Source organism: Vombatus ursinus, unplaced genomic scaffold (genome assembly GCF_900497805.2).
Source record: "Vombatus ursinus unplaced genomic scaffold, bare-nosed wombat genome assembly UNPS02014802.1, whole genome shotgun sequence".
Classification (NCBI taxonomy): Eukaryota; Metazoa; Chordata; class Mammalia; order Diprotodontia; family Vombatidae; genus Vombatus; species Vombatus ursinus.
Genome location: NW_020954580.1, coordinates 15,394,739 through 15,416,652, shown reverse-complemented (window position 1 = coordinate 15,416,652; position 21,914 = coordinate 15,394,739). Strand labels below are relative to the sequence as shown.

At 38.5% G+C, this 21,914-nt stretch overlaps 2 protein-coding genes across 7 annotated transcripts in view; one reads left to right on the top strand and one right to left on the bottom strand.

Annotated features, from left to right (window-relative positions):
- The window catches only part of RPE (ribulose-5-phosphate-3-epimerase), a 28,662-nt gene extending 21,384 nt beyond the window's left edge, over positions 1–7,278 (top strand). For both annotated transcript variants that reach the window (XM_027873507.1, XM_027873508.1), the window contains exon 6: positions 5,310–7,278. In XM_027873507.1, coding sequence (XP_027729308.1) covers positions 5,310–5,432 — 123 coding nt within the window. In that variant the 3' untranslated portion in view covers positions 5,433–7,278. The remainder of the gene's footprint in view (positions 1–5,309) is intronic.
- A 73-nt stretch (positions 7,279–7,351) lies between these two features.
- KANSL1L (KAT8 regulatory NSL complex subunit 1 like) overlaps positions 7,352–21,914 on the bottom strand; it is a 144,332-nt gene continuing 129,769 nt past the window's right edge. For 4 of the 5 annotated variants that reach the window (XM_027873502.1, XM_027873504.1, XM_027873503.1 and 1 more), the window contains 4 exons: positions 16,448–16,560; positions 11,984–12,187; positions 10,652–10,829; positions 7,352–9,048 (listed from right to left, as the gene is read on the bottom strand). In XM_027873502.1, the coding sequence (XP_027729303.1) occupies positions 8,821–9,048; positions 10,652–10,829; positions 11,984–12,187; positions 16,448–16,560 (723 nt within the window). In that variant the 3' untranslated portion in view covers positions 7,352–8,820. The remainder of the gene's footprint in view (positions 9,049–10,651; positions 10,830–11,983; positions 12,188–16,447; positions 16,561–21,914) is intronic. The other variant, XM_027873505.1, reaches the window with a different exon arrangement.

Genomic DNA, 21,914 nt, shown 5'->3' with positions numbered 1-21,914 from the left:
GGAAGGGGGGGGGAGGAATGTGCAGGGGGTATTATCATGACTTTGGTGAGAAGGGTTCTCTCCATCAGAGACTGGAAAAGTGGAGGAGAGAATAGGGGATGATGTCGAGGAGTTCTGAGATGTAGAGAAAGGTGGGGGGGGGGCAGCTAGGTGGCGCAGTGGATAGAGCACCGGCCCTGAAGTCAGGAGGACCTGAGTTCAAATGTGGCCTCAGACCAAACACTTGACACATACTAGCTGTGTGACCTTGGGCAAGTCACTTAACCCTGATTGCCTCACTAAAAAAAAAAAAAGAAAGAAAGAAAGGTAGAAGAGGGAACTCTGTGAATAATCTCAATATTTTCTCAGTAAAATGGGAAGCAAGTGGAGAGAGGTGGTGTGATTGGCTTGAGAGGTTTAGAACAGCCTCTGGGAAGCTGGATAAAATATAAATTAAGGAGGAATTAAAAGGTTGCTTTCCTCAAGGGACAAACTAAGATTGGATATTAAATTTGTAGTGGATTCGGTCATCGTGCTTAAGTTATTTCTTCCAGTTCTACTCAGCAACAAATGAATTAGAGCAGAGTGGTTGGAGGGAGAGGGAGGGAAAATGATCCCAGGGTTGGGGTGTGGCAAGGTGTGAGCATTGATAGGTGGGGGGAAAGGGACTCAAGAGAAAGAAGGTGGTTTAGAGTTAAATTGGTTAATTTTAGGTTTGAAATTGGGAAAGGAGGATGGTAAAGTTAGAGCAGATGAAATGGATTTAGGAAGGTGTTGAGGGAGGGATTAGAGGTCCATCTTGGGTAGGATGAAGAGTTTTAGAGGTAGGTTTAGGTAAGTTTAGGTTGGATGAAGAGGTTTAGAAAGGGATAAGACAGAGAGAAATGGAGTGTTAGGGACAAGTGAGGCCCCCGGCACACTCCAAGGCAAAGATAGAGAATGGTAAGGCCCCACAGCCTAACAGATTTGTGGATGACTGAAAGCTGGGAGCAGGATGACAGTCAGGATCTAGGGCTAAGGTGTTTGGTCAAATATAGTGATATGAAATTCAGTACTTATATTTGGGTTAAAAAAAATCAGCTTCAGTAGTACAAGCAAGTCATAGCGTGGTTAGATAGCATTTCCTGTAAAATGCTTTTAATGGACTGCGCAATCAATGTGATTCAAGTGTGATATGGTATCCCAAAAACCTAATGTGTACTTAGGCTACAGTAGAGACTTACAAGAGGCAATAATTCTGCTAAACTTCCTTGTAGTTGGGCCATTTCTGTAGTGTTGTGTTCAATACAGAAACTCTCTTAGTTGAGGCCTTTATCACCTCTTACTTGGGCTATTGTAATAGCCTTCTAATTGGTCTCCCTGCCTCCAGTCTACACTGTTCTGTCTATCTTCCACAATACTCCCTAATTGATATTCCTAAAATATAGGTCTGTGGCATTCCACTGCACAAGAAGCTTGACTGTTGCTTCTGGGATAAAATACAAACTCTTATTCCACATTTAAAGCTACTCAGTATGGTTCCATCCTAGCTTTCCAAAGTGATTATGTATTATTAGTCTTCATGCCTTTAATGACTTTCTTCTTTAACCTCCATTTCTTGGAACCTATAGCTGTTTTCAGGGTTCCTAGATACCACCTCCTACAGGTAGCTTTATCTAATTCCCTAATTGTTTTCTTTCTTTCTCCAGTACATCCCTCAGAAATTACTTTGTATTTACTTTCCCATATGTTTTGTATTTACTCATCTGTTCACGTGTTGCTTCACCTAGTAACATATAAGCACCTTGAGAGGAACAAGGGGCCTTTTCGGTTTTTGTCTATGTATCCTCAGCACCTAGTACAAAGCCTTGCACATAGTAGGTACTTACATTATTTTCGCTGGTGATTGTTGAGAGGGTGGCTACCAAAATGGTGAAGGACCTTGAGATAATGTAAAATGGGGAATAGCTGAGGGAAGCGGGGATGAGATGACAAGGATTGAGTATTTGAAGAATTATCTTATCAAAGAGGAGTCTCAAGAAGTAGTGGGTTCTCCTTCACTGGAGGTTTTCAAGCAAACCCTGGATGATGACCATTTGTCAGAATTTTGTTGAAGGCATTCTTGCTCAGGTAGTTTGTTAACTACCAGATAAAGTAGCCTCTGAGGTCCCATCGTTGGATCCTATGATTCTTCAAATTGAATTTATGATTCAAAATAGAGTAAAAGACATTAGAAATAATCAAGGTTTAAAGGTTTGTTTTTTGTTTTTTGTTTTTAATCTGTGCTTTCTTAGCAAATATGAAAAAATTATGGCCTAGACTTTTTATGTTACAGAGTTCAAATATATATATATGTGGGTACACACACATGCACACACATATATCTTCTCATATAAATAAGATTCACATACTTACCAAGTATGTCTTTTTTTTATATTTATTGAAAGAACTTTAAAAGTATTATATTCATGGCGGAGCTGAGATGGCGGAGTAAACACAGTGACTTGCTTGAGCTCTCCCCCAAACCCCTCCAAATACCTATAAAAAATGGCTCTAAACAAATTCTAAAGCAGCAGAACCCACAAAAAGACAAAGTGAAACAAATTTCCAGTCAAAGACAGCCTGGATAGTGGATCAGAAAGGTATATTGCACTGGGCTGAGAGCGGAGCGCAGTTCAGCGTGAGCGCACAGGCTGCTGCGAACCTGGAGCAGGCCTCAGAGGACTGAATCTTGGGCAGCTGTGGCGGTTTCCAGACTTCTCAACCCATGAATGTCAAAGACAACTTAGAAGGTCAGTGGGAAAAGTCTGTTTCTTCAGTGAGAGAGAAGAGCAGGGTCCCAGCCCCATTCCCCAAGCTCAGCCCCAGGGTAGTGGCAGCCTCCTGAGCTTCCAGCCCACACACTGAGGGGGAATTGAGTGGCTGATCAGAGGGGGGACTGCAGGGATCTCTCTGCTGGTGCAGGATTCTCTTGCTTTGTCCATGGTTGGATCTGGGCCACAGTTCTGGGTGGCAGTCCTGGGGTGAGGAGGAGTGCTGGTGTGGTGGAGCTTGTTGTGGCTGTGGAGAGGAAACCCTCCTCACAGTTCAGAGACTGAAAAGAGGGTTTGTGGTCACTCATAGAGCAGAGCACAGGACAGGAAAGGATTAAACACCTCACCCTTGATCACAGCACCTTGGAAGAACTGAAAATTTACACGTCCCTAGAAGTATCTCTGAAAACAGGTGCACAAAACCCCTGAAGCTTGGGACAGTATATTCTCCACACTGGAAACAGACCCCTACCTTAACAAAGAGTTTATAATTCAACTAATTGGCTGGGATCATGAGCAAGCAGTGCAAAAAGAGTCAGACTATATTATCTTACTTTGGTGACAAAGAAGATCAAAACATAGAACCAGAAGAAGATAACAAAGACAAAGCTCCTACATCCAAAGTCTCCAAGAAAAATATTGGTCCCAGGCCATGGAAGAGCTCAAAAAAGATTTTGAGAAGCAAGTTAGAGAAGTAGAGGAAAAACTGAGAGCGATGCTAAAGGAGACCCAAAAAAATACTGAAGAAAATAACACCTTAAAAAATAGCCTAACCCAAATGGCAAAAGAGGTCCAAAAAGCCAATGAAGAGAAGAATGCCCTAAAAAGCAAAATTGACCAAATGGAAAAAGAAGTCCAAAAATTGGAAGCTAGTGACTATATGAGAAATCAAGACACTGTAAAACTAATCCAAAAGAATGAAAAAATAGAAGAGAATGTTAGATATCTCATTGGAAAAACAACTGACCTGGAAAATAGATCCAGGAGAGAGAATTTAAAAATTATTGGACAATCTGAAAGCCCCAATCAAAAAAAGAACCTAGTCATCATCTTTGAAGAAATTATCAAGGAAAACTGCCCTGATATTTTAGAACCAGAGGGCAAAATAGAAATTGAAAGACTCCACTGATCACTTCCTGAAAGAGATCCCCAAAGGAAAAGTCCTAGGAATATGGTAGCCAAATTCCAGAATTCCCAGGTCAAGGAGAAAATATTGCAGGCAGCCAGGAAGAAACAATTCAAGTATTGTGGAAACACAATCAAGATAAGACAAGATTTGGCAGCTTCCTCATTAAGGGACTGGAGGGCATGGAGTATGATATTCTGGAGGGCAAAGGAGATAGGATTACACCCAATAATCACCTACCTAGCAAAACTAAGTATAATCCTTTGGGGTAAAAAATGGTCATTCAATGAAATAGGGGACTTTCAGGCATTCCTGAGGGAAAGACCAGAGCTGAATATAAAATTTGGCTTTCAAATACAAGACTCAAGTAAAACATGGAAGAGTAAACAGGAAAGAGAAATCGTAAGAGACTTACTAAGGTTGAACTGTTTACATTCCTGCATGGAAAGATGATATTTGTAACTCATGAGTTCTTTGTCAGTATTAGGGTAGTGGGAGGGAAAAAACTATATGTACGTATATAGATAGATGATAGATAGATAGAGGGCGCAGGGTGAGTTGAAGATGAAGGGGTGATATCTGGAAAATAAAATTAAAGGGTGAGAGGATTATACTGGAAGAAGGAGAAAGGGAGAAGTAGAAATGAGGTAAATTATGTCACATGAAACAGACAAGAAAAGGCTTTTACAGTGGAGGGGAAATGGGGGAAAGTGAGAAGGAATGAGCGAATCTTATTCTCATAGGATTTGTCTTAAGGAGGGAATAACATACACAATGGGATCTATCTTACCCTACAGGAAAATAAGGGGAGAAGGGGACAAGAGAACAGGGGGTTGATAGAGGGGAGGGCAGATTGGGGGAGGAGGGGATAATCAGAAGCAAACACTTCTGAGGAAGGACAGGGTCAAAAGAGAAAAATAGAATAAATGGGGAGTAGGACAGTATGAAGGGAAATATCCTTAGATTTTTCACAACATGACTACTATGGAAGTGTTTTGCATGACTACACATCTATAATCTGTATTGAGATTTTTGCCTTTTCAATGAGGGTGGGTGGAGAGGGAGGGAGAAAATTTGCAACCCAAAGTTTTAAAAACACATGTTAAAAAAAAAATCACAAAATAGTACCATGTATAATTGATTGCCAAATAAATGATACAGATGTTATCTGTGCTAATGGGAAAAAAAAGTATTATATTCATCCTGAAGAGCTCTGTATACTTTTGAGATTTCTGTAAACTTCTATACAGTGACTTTTTCAGATAATTAAGATGGTATTTACATCAATTCCATCAGTCAGATGCTGAGGTTTGAAACATTCTTGACATCTTGACAAGCTGTTCTGAATTCTTTCTACATTCTGTCTCTTCATTTATATAGTTGATTAACCTTGGTGTTTCTCTCTCTTTCAGGCAGGGGCTAATATGATTGTGTCTGGTAGTGCCATCATGAGGAGTGAAGACCCCAGATCTGTCATTAATCTCTTGAGAAATGTTTGTTCAGAAGCTGCTCAGAAACGCTCCCTGGACAGATGAGATTTCCGGGCAGCTTTACTCCTCGTGCCTGGTCCACCTCCTCCTAGACCAGCTTATTCAGCCTCATTTTCACCTGGTGCACAAGAACACAAGCTCAAGAATCATGCTGTTGTTTCTGCTGTGGAGGTGGCATCGATCTCTGTCCTGAGCAGTTAGTCTTCATTTCCTTGACTTCAACACACACACAGATATGTTGAGAATGGAAATAGGTGCATATATGACAACTACTAAGTTTTTAAGAGTTGGGAATTAAATTTTCATGTGGCAAAAAACACACTTTTTACTGGAAGACTTGATTTTTGTAAAAGGAGTGTATTATGATGCCTTGTCCTGAGGTTAAAAAGCCAAATTGCATCTCAAAGACAGAAGGAAAAAAACCAGCAGCTGCTAACTAAAAAAGGACTAAAATGGGTAATACCGCTACTCTTAGAGAACTCTCAAATGTTTATGCATCATTATAAAAAGGTTTGGATTGCTCATTAGCTTTCTTTAGAAAAAACAGTTATCCTTTTGTATTGTCATCAGTTGATTTTTTGCATATATAGTTTATGTGACTGGGCTTGGTTTCTTGGGAGAAAAATCCAAGCTCCATGCTTTGAGTGTAATGAAATGATTCCTTTTAAAGTTTCTTTATAAACCCTTCCCATTCCCTCTCCCAGCCACTCCCCTTTTGCTTATCTTGACCGTGTTTTCATGTGACTAATCACCCTACTAATTTTCCTAGTTGACCAGATCACACAAACCATTCCTCTTTGTTTTCTTTCACTTTCCGCAGTAACCTACTTTGGAACTAAACTTAAAAACGACTGAGGATGATACTGTTTACAAGAGTTTATTTTTATATGTATTAAAAAAAAACCCATCTATTTCAGGCTATTTCCTGCCTATAGCAAAATATGTTCTATACTTGTTGGAGAGAAGCCAACATGTATCTTTCTCTATATCAGAGGTTCAGAAGTATGGCCTCAGAGGGTCCTTTGGGTGGCTGAGTCCAAAAGGACAAGAGTAGGACATGTTTTTCTCGAGGACTGTCCTCAGCTAGTCACAATTAAAAAGCTAGTGGGGACTACTTCAAATGACTTTAATCAACCACTTCTGTAGAAAATTTATAATTTGGCTGTGCTAGTGCCAGCTTGGGTAAGGAATGATTTCATTTAGCCCTGGACCTCGGAGTATCCTTAGATCTTAACAGAGCACTCAGGTACTTCTTGCATCCTGGATCTGGTTTCATTCATCTAACATTCTTAAAGAAAGCAGAACAGTTATTGTCCCCATTTTACAGCTGCGGAAACTAAAGCACAGAGCCATAAGTTAAGGCAACAGACAGTGGTACCTGTGCAGGCATCTGGAGTTAGGACTTGGGTTCAACTTACATTACTTGTATGATGTTGACCTCCCAAGTCCTCTCCAGGGTCTTTGCAAGAACCTAGGTCCTTGCAAGAGTATGTCAGCATAGTTTTGTTCTTTCACCTCAACGTGGTGGTAATGATGTAGTGATCCACTGATCAAAGATTTAGTTTTTAACTACTGTGCTTAATCAAATATTTAGCTAACTGTAATGACTACTTAAAGAAAACAGGAGCAGCAGAACTTTAATTATCCTCAGGTTGATGTGAATTTTTTGTCTTTCATTAAGGTATATTTACTGTAAACCCTTGATGTTTGTTGAATGAATGAATAAGGTACGGGGCCTAGGGTTGCAGCATATAAGGTATGTAGTTTTTTGTTTTTAAGTAGGATTCTATCTTGCTTGTTTTGTGTGTTTTGGGAGGCAGGAAAAGAAAGATTTTGAAACAAGGACAAAACTTCTCAAAGCAAACTACTGAAAATAAAATTGTACTACCAAGCTATGTTCCTTTTTTGAAATTGATAGTATGGATCGTTTCAGTATTTTAATCACATTCACACTACAAAAGACATGTAGAAATAACTTTAATTAAAAAACTTACATAGAAGATTATGGTATCAGACATGACAGCAAGATTCAAGTTTAATTTTCTGGACAAACTTGTGTCTCTGAGGCTTTTGTTTTTGTTTTTCTTTAAAAATAAATGTACAGTGAAACCACAAGCAGAGGCTTGTCAGTGCTGAAATTTGACTGAACTTCCCTCCCTCCCCCCAAAGGGCCCAGCATCAGTTTCCAATCCCTGACAAAAACTGTGTCAAATCACACAAACTAGGCCAGCTGGCCAGTGTTAGTTTAGTGCATATGGATACTACAACTTGGAAGCAATAGCTTTTCCTTGAGAAAAAAGTGATTTCTATAAATTGTCCTCAACTACTCCACACAGCAAAACTCTAGTGGTATGGTAGCTTAAAAAGGATTCCACTTCAAATGCATACAACTTGGTATAAATCTTATTAGCCTCATTTTAGGATATAAGTAGATAAGAATGGATGAATCATCACTTGCTCTTAAAGCAAGGTATGGTAAAGAATCCAGAAATTCATTAGCCAGAGATATAACAAAACAGTATTTTTGAGCTCCATACTGATGGTTATTTCCCTTTCAGTGAATTATTTTAAGTAAGCATATTTTAAACTCATTTGGGTTCTTGTAGCACAGTGACACTGGAATAGTAAATATAAGTGAAGCCAGAGTTAATATCCTAAAGACATGGTAACTTAATGTAACAATTAAATTCTCATAGGAGTGAACAGAAAACAGCCTGTTGTGTCTAACAGAAATCTGTGATTTAAAAGTAAAAGATTATCTCATTTGTACATAAGAATTTTATAAATGACTCCCACTTGTTAATGGTAGTGATGTAAAAAAAAAAGCAACTCCCCCATACTTAAGACCTTCAGAAGTCAATGAAAATCTTTCTGTGTTTAGGTATCTATATAGTTAGATATTGGTTCTTATATCTTCAGTTATCCATATGTGCATTTTAAAACTGAGTTGGTAGGCATAACAGTACTTTTAGTATATTTAAGGCAGTTTGATGAGTTCAGTGTTATTTTAAAAAAAAAAAAAACCCATTATGCTATAATCTAACACACCAGGACCATATAGTACATCTTAAGGGTTGGGGGGAGAGGGGGAATATCAGTACCAAAAAGCAGGCTATTTGACACCAGAATTCAGGAAATAATTAGGTCATTTTCTTGGTGCCAGTGATTTGGCCTTGCCTAATAACATCAAATGTCTATTGCACCTGGGGTCTGGAGACCAAAAGAACTATTTTCTCTTGTGGTTCAAGAAGGAAAGAAAGTGTCATTTTTTAATTTTTAACCTGTTTCTTAGCAAGAAAGATTAATACATTACATGCTGTTACTCTAATGCATTGGAATTGTGGGTTTTCTTTTGTTGTTGAACAGGGTTGAGGGGAAGGGGCTTGCCTTGTTTTCTCCAGTTTAATTAGCTAATGAACCACTAAGTTCCCTGTCACCTATTTTTCTTTAGACTACTGAGTCCTAGACCAGGAGGTTTGTAATCTTCCATCCTGTCTCCTGATTGCTTTTTTGGAGGATGACTGTGATCTGACACAGTACTACAGAAGACTTCACCAGGGAAAGCTGAGCTTGGCCTTTCAACCTGCTGTGTTTCATCTTGGCACAAGAAAGCTACTTCTTCATCCTTCAGTGGAAAAGCCCGTCGTTCCCACCATGCTGACTGAAAAGCAAAGGGAAAAAATACAATTTTAAGTGGAGTTATTTCTAATTATGTTTAAATTCTTATGTCAAGTTTTACAGAATTTTTATTAGGTTCTTTTGAGAAAGGGAAGATTAACTACTCCAGGTAAATGTTTGCTGATCCTTGAAAAAATACATCATGAAGCAAGGAAACAGAGCTCAGTGTGCAGTTGCCTGTTTACATCAGGTCAACGACGTAAGGCTGCCTGAGTAACACTAACTGTAGGTCTTGGATCTTTTCTCCAGGAGAGTAGGAGCTGTAGGTCGTACTCCTTCCACAGAGCACACAGTGGGGGTGGGGGTGGGAGGTGAATTGAAGGGGCCTCTTGAGGGTAAAGGCTACTTTGCTACTCACTTCTCTGATCGCACCTCTATTCCCAGGTTCCCATTGCTGTTCCACTATTCTTTCAGAGTAACTACAGCCCACCTATTAACATATTTCTATCTACAGCCACTGCACACAGCACCGGCCCCCCCCCCCCCCGCCCCACATCCCACCCACCCAAACAACTTTATTTTGCACCAAATGGACGAGTTTATATAGTTAAGACTTGAGCAGAAGAAACTGCAACTTCTCCAGGGGTACAGATCAGTCTTCTAGGGGAAAAGACTCAAACTTATTACATAATATGTGCTAATATGTAATGTATAATTGTTTATCCTTTCTATGTGTCACATTTTATTAACCATTTTACCTCTGCCTCTTGGGATTCTTTTTTCCTCTACTTAAAGCAGTTCTTCCATTTTTTCAAGTAATACTGTTCTCCCTGATAAGCTGGAAGGCTGAAAGATAATCCTCTAATCCTTTCAACTCCTCTGGCAGGGAGACCAAGCTGAATTTTGTACCTATATTATTTGGCACTGGAAGAATCACAAACTTAGCATACTCGACTGGCCCCTGGAATATGCTCCTTAGTCACTGTGCTTGCTCAAACCAGTTTAAGAATTTTGAAGCCCTTTCTAAATTTTTATAAAAAGAGGTAATATCCACAGCATTCCTGACTCATTAACTTTCTTAATGAACCACTAAGTTCCTGTCACCTATTTTTCTTTTAGACCACTAAGTCCTAGTCCAGGAGGCTTGTAAACTTCCAGTATGTCTTCTGATTGCTTTTTTGATGCTAATAACATTTCACATGCAAATAAATCAAATTTCAGAATCAATTACTAAGGAGAAGCAGCATGGTTATTAGTAGATAAGAGAGCTAACTTTGGAGCCAAGAAGACCTGAATTCAAGTCCCACATCTCTGACAAATACAAGCTGTATGACCCTAGACAAGTCACTTAAATCCTTCAGGCAACCCTGAAGCACTAGAAGCTGCCTAATTACAATGGTAGAGAGGTTCCTCAGGCAGCAGTTCTCTGTCCTAAAGAGATAACAGGTGCAGTTCCTGTCCTTCAGGTTGCCTAAGTAATCAGCAGCAGAACCAAATATTGGACAAAGAGTTTATGACTCCTACTTAATGCCAATTATTAAGGTACAACAGAACATTTTCCAAGATAAGTACTTTCTACAAATACAGCTAAAAGTATGGAAAAGTATGCATTACACTTAACATTTTGCTAGGAATATGTTCCCTACCTTGGCTTCTTGATCTTTGTTTAAGAAAGGTGAGGCATCAATACACAGGCCATGCATTTCAGAAGGAAATTCAAGGATGGCTTCAGAAGCACAATGCTCCACAGTACTAACATCACTGTGGTTTTCTTTTAATAATGAGTCTAGTCCTTGCTGCCCTTCAATATATTTGCCATAAGATCTAACAGGGAAATGAAAATCATTATTATTAGTAAGATTTATAGATTATTCCCTTAAATAAAGCAAAAAATTGGGCCCAGAGTTTAATAAGTAAATCAAGGGATCTTTTCACTTATATTAAATCATTTATACGTGATTTAATATAAATAGACAAAGTACAGTCTTCCATAAAGATCAATTTGATTAATACAACAGAGAGCTATCAAGCTGATACTATATATGGGCAACTATGCAATGAAGGTAAATAGTGATAGGGATGATGCTATAAAAAAACACTTCCTTTTACTTTTAGAAATGGCACATCTCAAGGTGATTCCATTATGCTGACCACACTGCCTTTGTGGGACACAAAAATTTGCCAATATAATTGGGATAAGATCCTCTTTACTCCTTTTTTCCTAAAAAAGTTACAGGACCTGGAGGCCATCTAGTCCCAACATATACCAGTAAAGAAAGGTTTCAATATCCCAAATAAATTGTCGTCTAGTTTTTCCTTGGAAATCTGCTGATAGGGAGCCCACTACCCTTTGGGGCATTGCAGACCACCTCTGGCTGTCTCCATCACTACAAAACATTTTCCCTACAACAAACCCAAGTCCTCTCTGTTCCTATTTCTTATCAGAGTCACAGAGAACTAAGTTCACATGACACCTCTTTCAGTACTTGAAAGCACCTATCATATTTCCATTAAGTCTAATTTTCTTCAAAATAATAATAGCTAGCATTTATATTGTGCCTCAAAGTTTGGAAAATGTTTTACAAATATGTTATTTGATCCTCACAACAACTCTGGGAGGGAGGTGCTATTATCACCATTTTACAAGTAAGAAAACTAAAGCAGGCAAGGTTAAGTGACTCACCACACTTATTATACAGCTAGTACGTGTCTGAGGCTGGATCTGAATTCAGATCTTGACTCCAGGTCCAGCACTACACCACTGAGCTGCCTAGGTGGCTAAAAACTGCCAGTTTCCTCAAATGATCTTCACATGTTTTCAAGGCTCACTGCCTAAATATATAGTCTTTAATAATCAGCAATAAATAGGCTTTTTCCTTAAATTTTCCTAAACTTATACAATTCTTCTGATGTCATTTCATTTTTAAAAACTGCTTAAAAATTATACTGTGAGACTCTTGTTTTTAAATGTCAATTACCTGACCCCTACTGCCTGGCACTGTGTTCCAGTGGTATTCTGTGATGACTGCAACGACACCCATGAAGGGCTCAATTCATATCTTTCCCTACATCTCTGTAGGGATAGATCTCTAGGCTGTGGAGAAAGATGTGAATTGAGCCTTGTACAAGCTAGGACATCTCTTGGAGTAAGTGTTCTACAGCAAGGCTGGACATCTTGAGACCTAAACAAAGGAATATGTTTTTAGAATGATAGTCATATTAACAGATGCCACTAAGACTAAATAAAAGTGACTGACTTCACATCATACATAATGAACTAGAAATGCTCTTATTTTTTTATACCTCAGCTATATTAAAAGAATCATGTTTTCCAAATTTGTACCTTTTTGTAATATCTCAAATGTAAAATTCATTTTTATACAAATTTCATATACTAATAATGTCCACTTGAGTTTTAATTGAAACCATTATCCTTCTAGATTATGCAGGTTAATTGTTAAAGATATTTTCTTAAGAATACATCTGATGAAACAGTAAACCAAACTAATGCTTTAAAAAAGGCCATTAACGGTTATTTGAAATAACCTATTCTAGGAGCCAAGATGGCAAAGAAAAGGCAGACTCACCTGAGCTCTCCCAAATTCCCCTCTAAACAACATTAAAATAATGCCTCAAAATGAATTCTGGAGCAGCAGAATCAACAAAAGGACAGAGTGAAAAAAAATTTCTAGCCCAAGACAACTTAGAAAGTCAGCAGGAAAGATCTGTCACTCCAGAATGAGAGTTGAGCACAGTCCAGTGCAGACAATGCCTAGCAACACAGCAGCAGGCCTTAGGGGCTACCGAATGAATCAGCAACAGTAGCTTCTGGAACTCTCAGCCTACAGAAGGTAAGGAAGTTGGACAATTGGAGATTGCAGGGGTCCCTTTGCTGGCATGAGTGCAGGACTTTGTTGCATTGCCCATACACAGATCTGAGTCATAGTCCCAAAGAGAGCAGGAGCAGTAGCACACCCAAGCTTGAAGCCACAGGGGAAGAGGGACCCTGATTATACTTCCAGGGCAGAATAGAGTGCTTATGGTCACACTCAGACTGGAGCACAGGCTAGGAGAATAGTAAACACACCTCTCCTTAGATCATACCACCTTGGAAGAACTGAAAACTTAAAGATCTCTAGAACTAGTGTCGAAAATAGCTGCACAAAAACCCTAAAGCTTGAGACAGTGTCCCCTCCACCCAGAAAAGCCCATCTTTCACATAAAATTAAAAGTCACAAAATAAGCTGGGAAAATGAGCAATCAACAAAGAAACTGACCATAGAAAGTTATTATGGTGACAGGGAAGATCAAATCACAAACTCAGAACAAAGTCAAAACTGCTACATCTAAAGCCACAAAGAAAAATATCTATTGGTCTTAGGCCTATGAAGAATTTCTGGAAGAGCTCAAAAAGGATTTAAAAACTCAAATAACTGTAGGGAGAAAATTGGGAAAAGAAATGAGTGTGATATAAGAAAATTGTGGGGAAAAAAAGTCGACAGTTTGGTAAAAGAGGCACAAAAATACTGAAGAAAATGAAATCTTAAAAAACAGAATAGGCCAAATGGTTTGGGGGGGGGGCACAAAAATCCACTAATGGGAACTCCTTAAGAAGCCAAACTGGACACATGGAAAAAGATGGACAAAAATTCAATGAAGAAAAGAACTCCTTAAAAAATAGAATTAGCCAAATGGAAAAGAGGTATAAAAACTCACTGAAAAAAATAACTCCTTAAAAATTAGAACTGCACAAGTGGAAGATAATGACTCCATGAGATATCAAGAAATAATAAAACATTGTTTTACTGAATGAAAAATAGAACAGAAGACAAAAATGTGAAATATCTCATTAAAAAAACAACTGACCTGGAAAACAAATTTAAAAAGAAGTAATTTAATATTGGATTACCTGAAAGCCATGATCAAAAAAAGGGCCTAGACATCTTCTTTCAAGAAATTATCAAGGAAAACTGCCCTGATATTCTAGAACCTGAGGGTAAAATAGAAATTGAAAGAATCTACTGATCACCTCCTGAAAGAGAACCCAAAATGAAAACTCCCAAAAATATAGTCAAATTCCAGGGCTCTCAGGTCAAGGACAAAATACAGAAAGCAGTTAGAAAGAAACACTTCAAGTATCATGGAGTAAGGATAACACAAGATTTAGCAGCTTATACATTAAAGGACTGGAGGGCTTGGAACATGACATTCCAGAAGACAAAGGAGCTAGGATTACAACTAAGAATCACCTACCCAACAAAACCATAAAATCCTTCAGGGGGGAAAATGGACATTCATTAAAATACCAGACCTGAATCAAAACTGTGACTCTGAAATACAAGACTCAAGAGAAGCATAAAAAGGTAACTAGGTAAAGGAAATCATAAAATATTCAGTAACGTTAAATTGTTTACATTCCTTCATGGGAAGATGATACATGTAACTCCTAAAAATTTTATCATTATTAGAACAGTTAGGAGTATGCATAGACAAAGGACATGGGTGTGATTGACTATGATGGGATGATATCCCCCCCAAAAAATATAAATTAAGGGGTGAGAAAAAGGAATGCACTGAGAAAAAGGGGAAAAGAGAGGTAGAATGGGGTAAATTATCTCATATAGAAGAGGCATGAAAGAACTTGTAGAGTGAAGGGGAAGATGGAAGAGGTAGGGAGGAGTACTTGAACCTTACTCTCATTGGAATTGACTCAAAGAGAGAATAACATACACATTCAGTTGGGTATAGAAATCTCTTACCCTACAGGAAAGCAGGGGAAAAGAGAATAAGTTGGGGGGAAGGGTGCTGATGGAAGGGAGGGCAGATTGGAGGAGGTGTTAGTCAGAAGCAAAACACTTGAGGATGGACGGGGTGAAAGCACAGAGAGAAGGATAAATGGGGAAAAAAAGATGAAGGGAAATACACAGTAATCATAACTGAAAAAAAATTATAGCAGGTTTCTCTGATAAAGGCCTCATTCCTCAAATATAGAGGACTGAGTCAAATTTATAAGAATACAAATCATTCTTGAATTGATAAATGGTCAAAGGAGGTAGTTTTCAGATAAAGTAATCAAAGCTATCTGTAGTCATACCAAAAAAATGCTCTAAATCACTATTAATTAGAGAAATGCAAATTAAAACAATTCTGAGGTACCACCCCACACCTATCAGATTGGCTAATAGGACAGGAAAGGAAAATGACAAACGTTGGAGTGGATTTGGGAAAACTGAGGAGATGTGAACCGATTCAGTTATTCTGGAGAGCAATTTGGAAGCATGGTCAAAGGACCACAAAACCAGATACACCTTTGACTCAGCAATACCCACTACTAGGTTTGTATGCCAAAGAGGTAAGAAACAAAAAGGAAAAAGAGCTATATGTACAAAAATATTTATAGCTGTTCTTTTTGTGGTAGCAAAGAATTAGAAATTGAGGGCGTGTCCACCATTTGGGGAATGGCTGAACAAGTTGTGGTGTATGATTGTGACGGAATACTATTGTGTTATAAGAAATGATAAACAGGATGCTTTCAGAAAAATCTGGAAAGACTTACATGAACTGATGCAAAGTGAAAGCACGACCAGGAGAACATTGTACATAGTAACGGTAATATTGTACCAATAATCAATTATGAATGACTTAGCCATTCTCAGCAACATAACGAAACAAGACAAATCCAAAGGATTTACAATGAAAAATGCTGTCTGCCTCCAGAGAAAGACCTAATGAAGTCTGAATGCAGATTGAAGCATACTTTCTAAGGCTTTTAAAAAATTTTTCTTGTTTGTTTTTTGGTCTGTTTTCTTTCATAACATGACTAGTATGGAAATATGTTTTGCATGACTGTACACATATAACCTATATCAAATTGCTTGCCTTCTTAAGGACTGAAAGAGGGGACGAAATCTGGAATTCAAATTTTTTTTTTTTTTTTGGTGAGGCATTTGAGGTTGAGTGACTTGCCCAGAGTCACACAGCTAGTAAGTGCTATGTGTCTGAGGCCGGATCTGAATTCAGGTCCTCCTGATTCCAAGGCGGGTACTCTATCCACTGCACCACCTAGCTGCCCCAGGAATTCAAAATTTTTTTAAAAAACACATTAAAAATTATTTTTGCATATACAGGGAAAATTTTTTTTTAATTTTTAAAAGAAATATCCTATTTTATTTACAGAGAACTAAAACCAGTCATCACTGAAATTGGTAGTGAATACATGTGTGGCAAGGACAATACACAAGTATAGATTTCATCATTGCGTCATTAGCCATAATATCAATACCTCAGCCATGAAATGTCTTTGCCTCTTTTGCATAAGGAGAATGGATGCTATGTTCACATGTTGTGACTACCCAGTTTTCCAAGGGCTTTTTTTAGAGTGTTTACTTGCTAACCTCCCTAAGAGATCTTGCATGACTTCTGTTCTCATTTATAACACTTGCCTGCTGTTTCTTCTGTGCCACTTGCTTTGTTCCCACAGTGACCACCTTGCTTGCTCTCTCTCTTCATGTTTTTTGTGGCGTAGGGAGAAGACTTCATCAGAAAGATCTTCTACCTGGAATTAGAAATGAAAATTTACTGCTGCTTCTGTGAGGAAGATTACTAAAAATGAGAATGACAGTTTTGGTGTATCCTTTACAAGACAATTTGTGGAATAGTGAGATCATAAATTTAAAGCCAGAATGACTTTTGGGGGCTTCTAATCCCACATCCTAATTTCACAGATGAGGAAAGGAACTCAGGCCCCTCTAGATGAAGTGAAATTGACTAAAATCATACAGATCATAGCAGAGCCCAAGTCTTCTTGGACTCTAAAACTAGCATTATTTCCAGTACACCAGAACTCTAAAAGAAATGTGTTTAAAATAAAACATGAGAAGATATTATCTATTCTCATTCTTTTAAGGATGACTTCAAATTCTTTAAAAACGAGAAGTTTGAAAGCTTAACTTGTGTGATCTTAGCTATAATTCAGACTCAGCAAAATTGCAAGCTTTTTGACTTCCTGAACCATTTTTCTACTTTTTATATTCCATTAACACTTAGTATAGTGTTTTGTGTGCATCGCTCAATAACCATTAACTATTAAAGCTAACAAAAACTGAGTGCCTCAATATATTAGATTTTTATCTTAGAAAAATTCATTCTAGACTCAAACCTGCATTCTCTGATTCTATGATTCCGCAAGTTCACCTGTGAATGACTTCAGGTCCTGCCCTTAGGGAGTTTACCATTAAATGATAGTAAGGAAGGAAGGGATATGACACATAAATACAAAACAATACATGGTCACTGCGTAAAAGAAACACTAAGTGCTATGTGAAGGCAGGGAAGGGAAAAATCATGATTTCAGGCGAGGCACTTTGGGGGTGATGTCACAAAAAAAGTAGCATTTGAGCTGAACTTTAAAGAACGAAGAAAGATTCAATAAGATGGGGAAACTTCCAAGTGTATGAGACAGAGCAAGTAAAGGCACAAAGATGTCAAAGTGTGAAACAAGTGTGGTAGATAGTAAGGAATTACCTAATCTAGTCAGGTAAGAATAGAGAGTACATCAGAGGTGTCAAAACTTCTGGCTGCAAGTCACAAAACTCCAGAGTAATTTTAAGTCAATATGCAGGGGCAGGGACCTGTTTCTATTTGAGCTTGACACCAGTGGACTACATAGAGGGAAGTAATAGGAGATAAGACCAGAAAGTGAAGGTAGCCAAACTGTGGTTTTTGAATGCCAAGTAAAGGAATTTGAACTTTACTGAAAAGGCACCAAGAAGCCAAAAACCAAAATCACGAGGATATAAGAACCAGAAAGTTCCTTAGAGATCAAGTCTCATTACCTTATTTTACAGATAAAAAAGTTAAGTCCAGGGAATGGACTTGCCCAATGACACCAAACCAGATAGGTAGAAAAACTAGAAATGCAGCCCAGGCTTTTGGGAAGAGGAGGACTACAATCAGATCCCTATATATGCAAGGAAGGTTCAGTATGAAGAATGTATTTGAAGCGGCAAATCTTGTTAGAAGGTTCTTACAAAAATCATATCACAATAATGGCAATAATCTAATATTCATTAGAATGTGAACACAGAATCTGCTTTTACATTTCTTTGTATCCCCAGTGTGTGGCACATAGTAAGTGCTTAATAAATACTTGTTGACTTGATTAAATGACAATGGAAGTAGAGAACAGAGAATGAATGCTAGAGACATTAGGAGTGGGGGACAGAAATCAAGTGGCTTTGGTGGCTAAGTGCACATAAGCTGAGGCAGAGGAAGAGTCAAAGATAAGAAACAGGTCTCAAATACAGTAGACATGGTAAATGGTAGAACTAATGGTAGTGTGAAGTCAGAAGGAGGGCCAGGGTTAGGGTGGAAAGAGAATTAGCTCAGTTTAGGACATGTGGTATTTAAGGTGCTGGCGGCATTCCATCCTCACCTCCACCTACTGGAATCTTTCACTTCTTTGTATGGGAAGACTTTCTTGACCTTTCTTGTTGTTAGTGCTCTCACCCTCCAAAAATTATATTTACTTAATTTGTCTTAAGTCTTGTATACCACCACCACTGCCACTGCCTCTACTACTGCCGCCGCCGCCGCCACCACCACCACCACCACCACCACCACCACCTTTAGTATAATGGAAGCTCTTTGAAGGAAGGGAGGAGTTTTTAATTTAACTTCTTCTGCCAGCACCTAGAATAATACCGTGCCCACATCAGGCACTTCACATATGATCGTTGAATTGTAAGACATGTCCTGTAGGCAACAGTTATAGGTCCAGTACTTGGGGGAACTAAGGGCTAAAGACAGAAATTTGAAAGTCATCTGTAAGAGACGGTTGTTGGAGTAAATGAGATTGTTAAGGGAAAGAGTATAAAAAGACTATGAATACTGGATAGAGAACCTTGGTTCTCTATTATTTGAAGAAATATGAGAAGAGGTTGAGAAACCAGTGAAAGTGGCACAGTAGTTAGAGAAAGAAAAATCAGGAGAGTATGCTCTCTGAAGCCAAGGTAGAAGAGACTATTCAAAGAGCAGATAGACTGAAAAGGGTCTACTTAGGAGGTCATTCAACAAAAAGTTCAGTTCAAAAGGTGACTGCCTACTACTATGCTAAGCTTTGGGGATGTGCACCATATGCCCATGCATACACACACACATACATACATACACACACACACACACACACACACACAGAGTCTTTGCCTTCAACAGTTTACAGTCTACTAGGGCAAGGGAAAGAAGATAATACAATATGTATACAGCCAAATAAATAAAAAATAATTTGAAGAGGGAGTGAGCACGCTACTACTAAGTGGGGAACATGTAGAATTTGGTATCAGAGCTAAGCCTTAAATTCTAATCACTATTGTTGAAGGAGGAGTGCATGGTGTCAGCCTGTGCAAAGTCATGAGGAAAAGAGATGGATTGTGGAGCTCAAGGCACTTGAGTAGGCCAACTTGCCTGAAAAGAGGACATGAAAAATAGGAATTAAGCTTGGCAGTAAGCCAGATTGTGAAGGCTATACATGCCAGGCTGATCTGCCATGATCTGATCATGCCATGTTAATCTGCAAGGAATCTTGGTCTTGCTCCACTTACTAGTGCTGGACTTGGTTCAGACATCCATTTGACTTGAGCCATCAAGCAGCTCAGAACTCCTGAGCTCAAGTGATCCCCTAGCGTCAGCTTCCCCAGGAGCAGGGACTACAGGTTTGCACCACCCCTCCTGCACATTTTGTAAGCTTCCTGTATCAATGGGAAGTGATTCCTATTAGGGATATTTAGGGTGAAGTGAGATGTGGTGTATTAAAGAGTAATTACTACTCACTAGTTGAAGAAAATAGTTATGAAAAATTAACTGTCCTCTAATAAGTATATAATTAGGAGCTTTTGCTAATAAGATGTTGTCTTTGGTCCTTGTATGTGTAAGTAACAACCATATCTGTCAAAAGGATATTGTTACTAAATCCAAAGCTCAGAAAATGTAACCTAGTATGCTTCTATGAAATGCCACTTGCCCTAATGGAATTATACCTGTTCACTACTTAAGGCTGTGAACTTATTGTGCAGAAAGGATACTTCGCTGTGAGAACAAACATGTCATTAATCTCTTAACTGAATACTGTAAAATCTCCAAAATCCAAATAGGATATTTCATGCTTTCCCCCCATATTCATTCCCAAAGGGTCTTCTTGTTACACTGGATATTTATATTTATTCTCACTGTAATCTAATCTGAAGAAGTTGAAAAAAATTATAATTAACATTAATGCCGTTTTTTGGTGAACCCTCTAAAACCCAGCTATATAGTACAGTGAATAGAGCACTGGCCCTGGAGTAAGGAAGATCTGAGTTCCAAGTCTGGCCTTAAGACACTTACTAGCTATGTGACCTTGGGCAATTCACTTAACCTTTATGTGCCTTAGTTTCTCATCTGTAAAACAGAGACACTGGGAAAGGAAATGGCAAACCAGTATCTTTGCCAAGAAAACCCCATGGACAAAGGTCAGAAACAACTTAACAACAACAAAATTAAAACCTCTTTTGGAAGGTTTGTCTGGTCACTAATACCAGAAAATGATTTATTTCAAAGCATTTTTAATAGAATGCTTTAAAGAACACTGTGAATGAATTTTACCCATTGAAAATGTTAGTGTGTGCGACACTTTTATTTTCATAATTTTGCTACATTTGAAATATACCTGATATTCTCAGGAACACTGTGTGTGTGTGTGTGTGTGTGTGTGTGTGTGTGTGTGTGTGTTTGGCATATGTTTACTCTTAAAGGATTAATACTTTTCAGATATTTAAAGAGCATTATTTTATTTAATTGTCTGGGAAAGTCAAGTCAACATACATTCATTATATGCGCCAGGCACAGTTTTAAGTGCTGAGGATACAAAGAAAGGTAAAAACAGTCGCTGTCAAAGAGTTCACAAAAAGAGGGTGACAACATGTGAACAACTATGTGCAAACATGAAGTTTAAAGGCCAGAGGATTTTATATTTGTTTCTGGAGGTAATAGGGATTTACTGAATGGGGGGGGAGGGTGCCTCCCTAAAGTACTACTATAGTCAGAACCTGTACTTTAGGTAGGTCCTAACTTTCTTCTTTTTGAGACAGTTGGGTGGCACAGTGGATACAGCATTGGGCATGGAGTCAGGAAGACCTGAGTTCAAATCTGACCTCAAATACTTACTAGCTGTGTGACCCTGGGCAAGTCACTTAACCTCTGTTTACCTCAGTCTCCTCAACTGTACAATGGGTATAACAACAGCACCTATCTCCTAGGGTTGAGGACCAAAGCACTTAGCAGAGTACCTGGACTCTGTAGGTGTTATATATATGCTAGCTATTATCATGATCATCATTATCACTATCACTATTGTTATAACTTTGGTAGCATAAGTTTAGTTTAAATATGCTAAAGCTGTACTGTAGAAAGCATTTAATTATAAGGCAGGCCCACTTAGTATCCCACTGAAGGGGTATATAGTTCCCGAAGTACCAAAAGAACTTCACAATTCAGCAAATTGATTCACAAAACAAGCCTGCATCAAACCTCCTATGATTTTACTTATGGGCTCCAGAATCTCTATTCATTTTTCAAGTAAACACACAATCCAAGAATTATTTTTGCTTCTTTCTAAGTACTGCCCTGCTTGCCTCAATGGTCATAGGGGGAGAGTGGAAGAGAACAGTCAGATAGATGTGATGCTCACTCACTTCAGCAGCTACCTGGCTGACAAGCTAGCTGTGAAGTGTGAACTGCACAAACCTCTGTGACCTCCAAGAGAAAGAGGCCTCTGCCTTTATAGTTTTAAATTATGCTAGAGGTGAAAGAAAGCATCTGTAGAAGAAAAATATCTGGATTGCTGAAGAAATTTTTCTTTGCTAAATTGCTGCCATT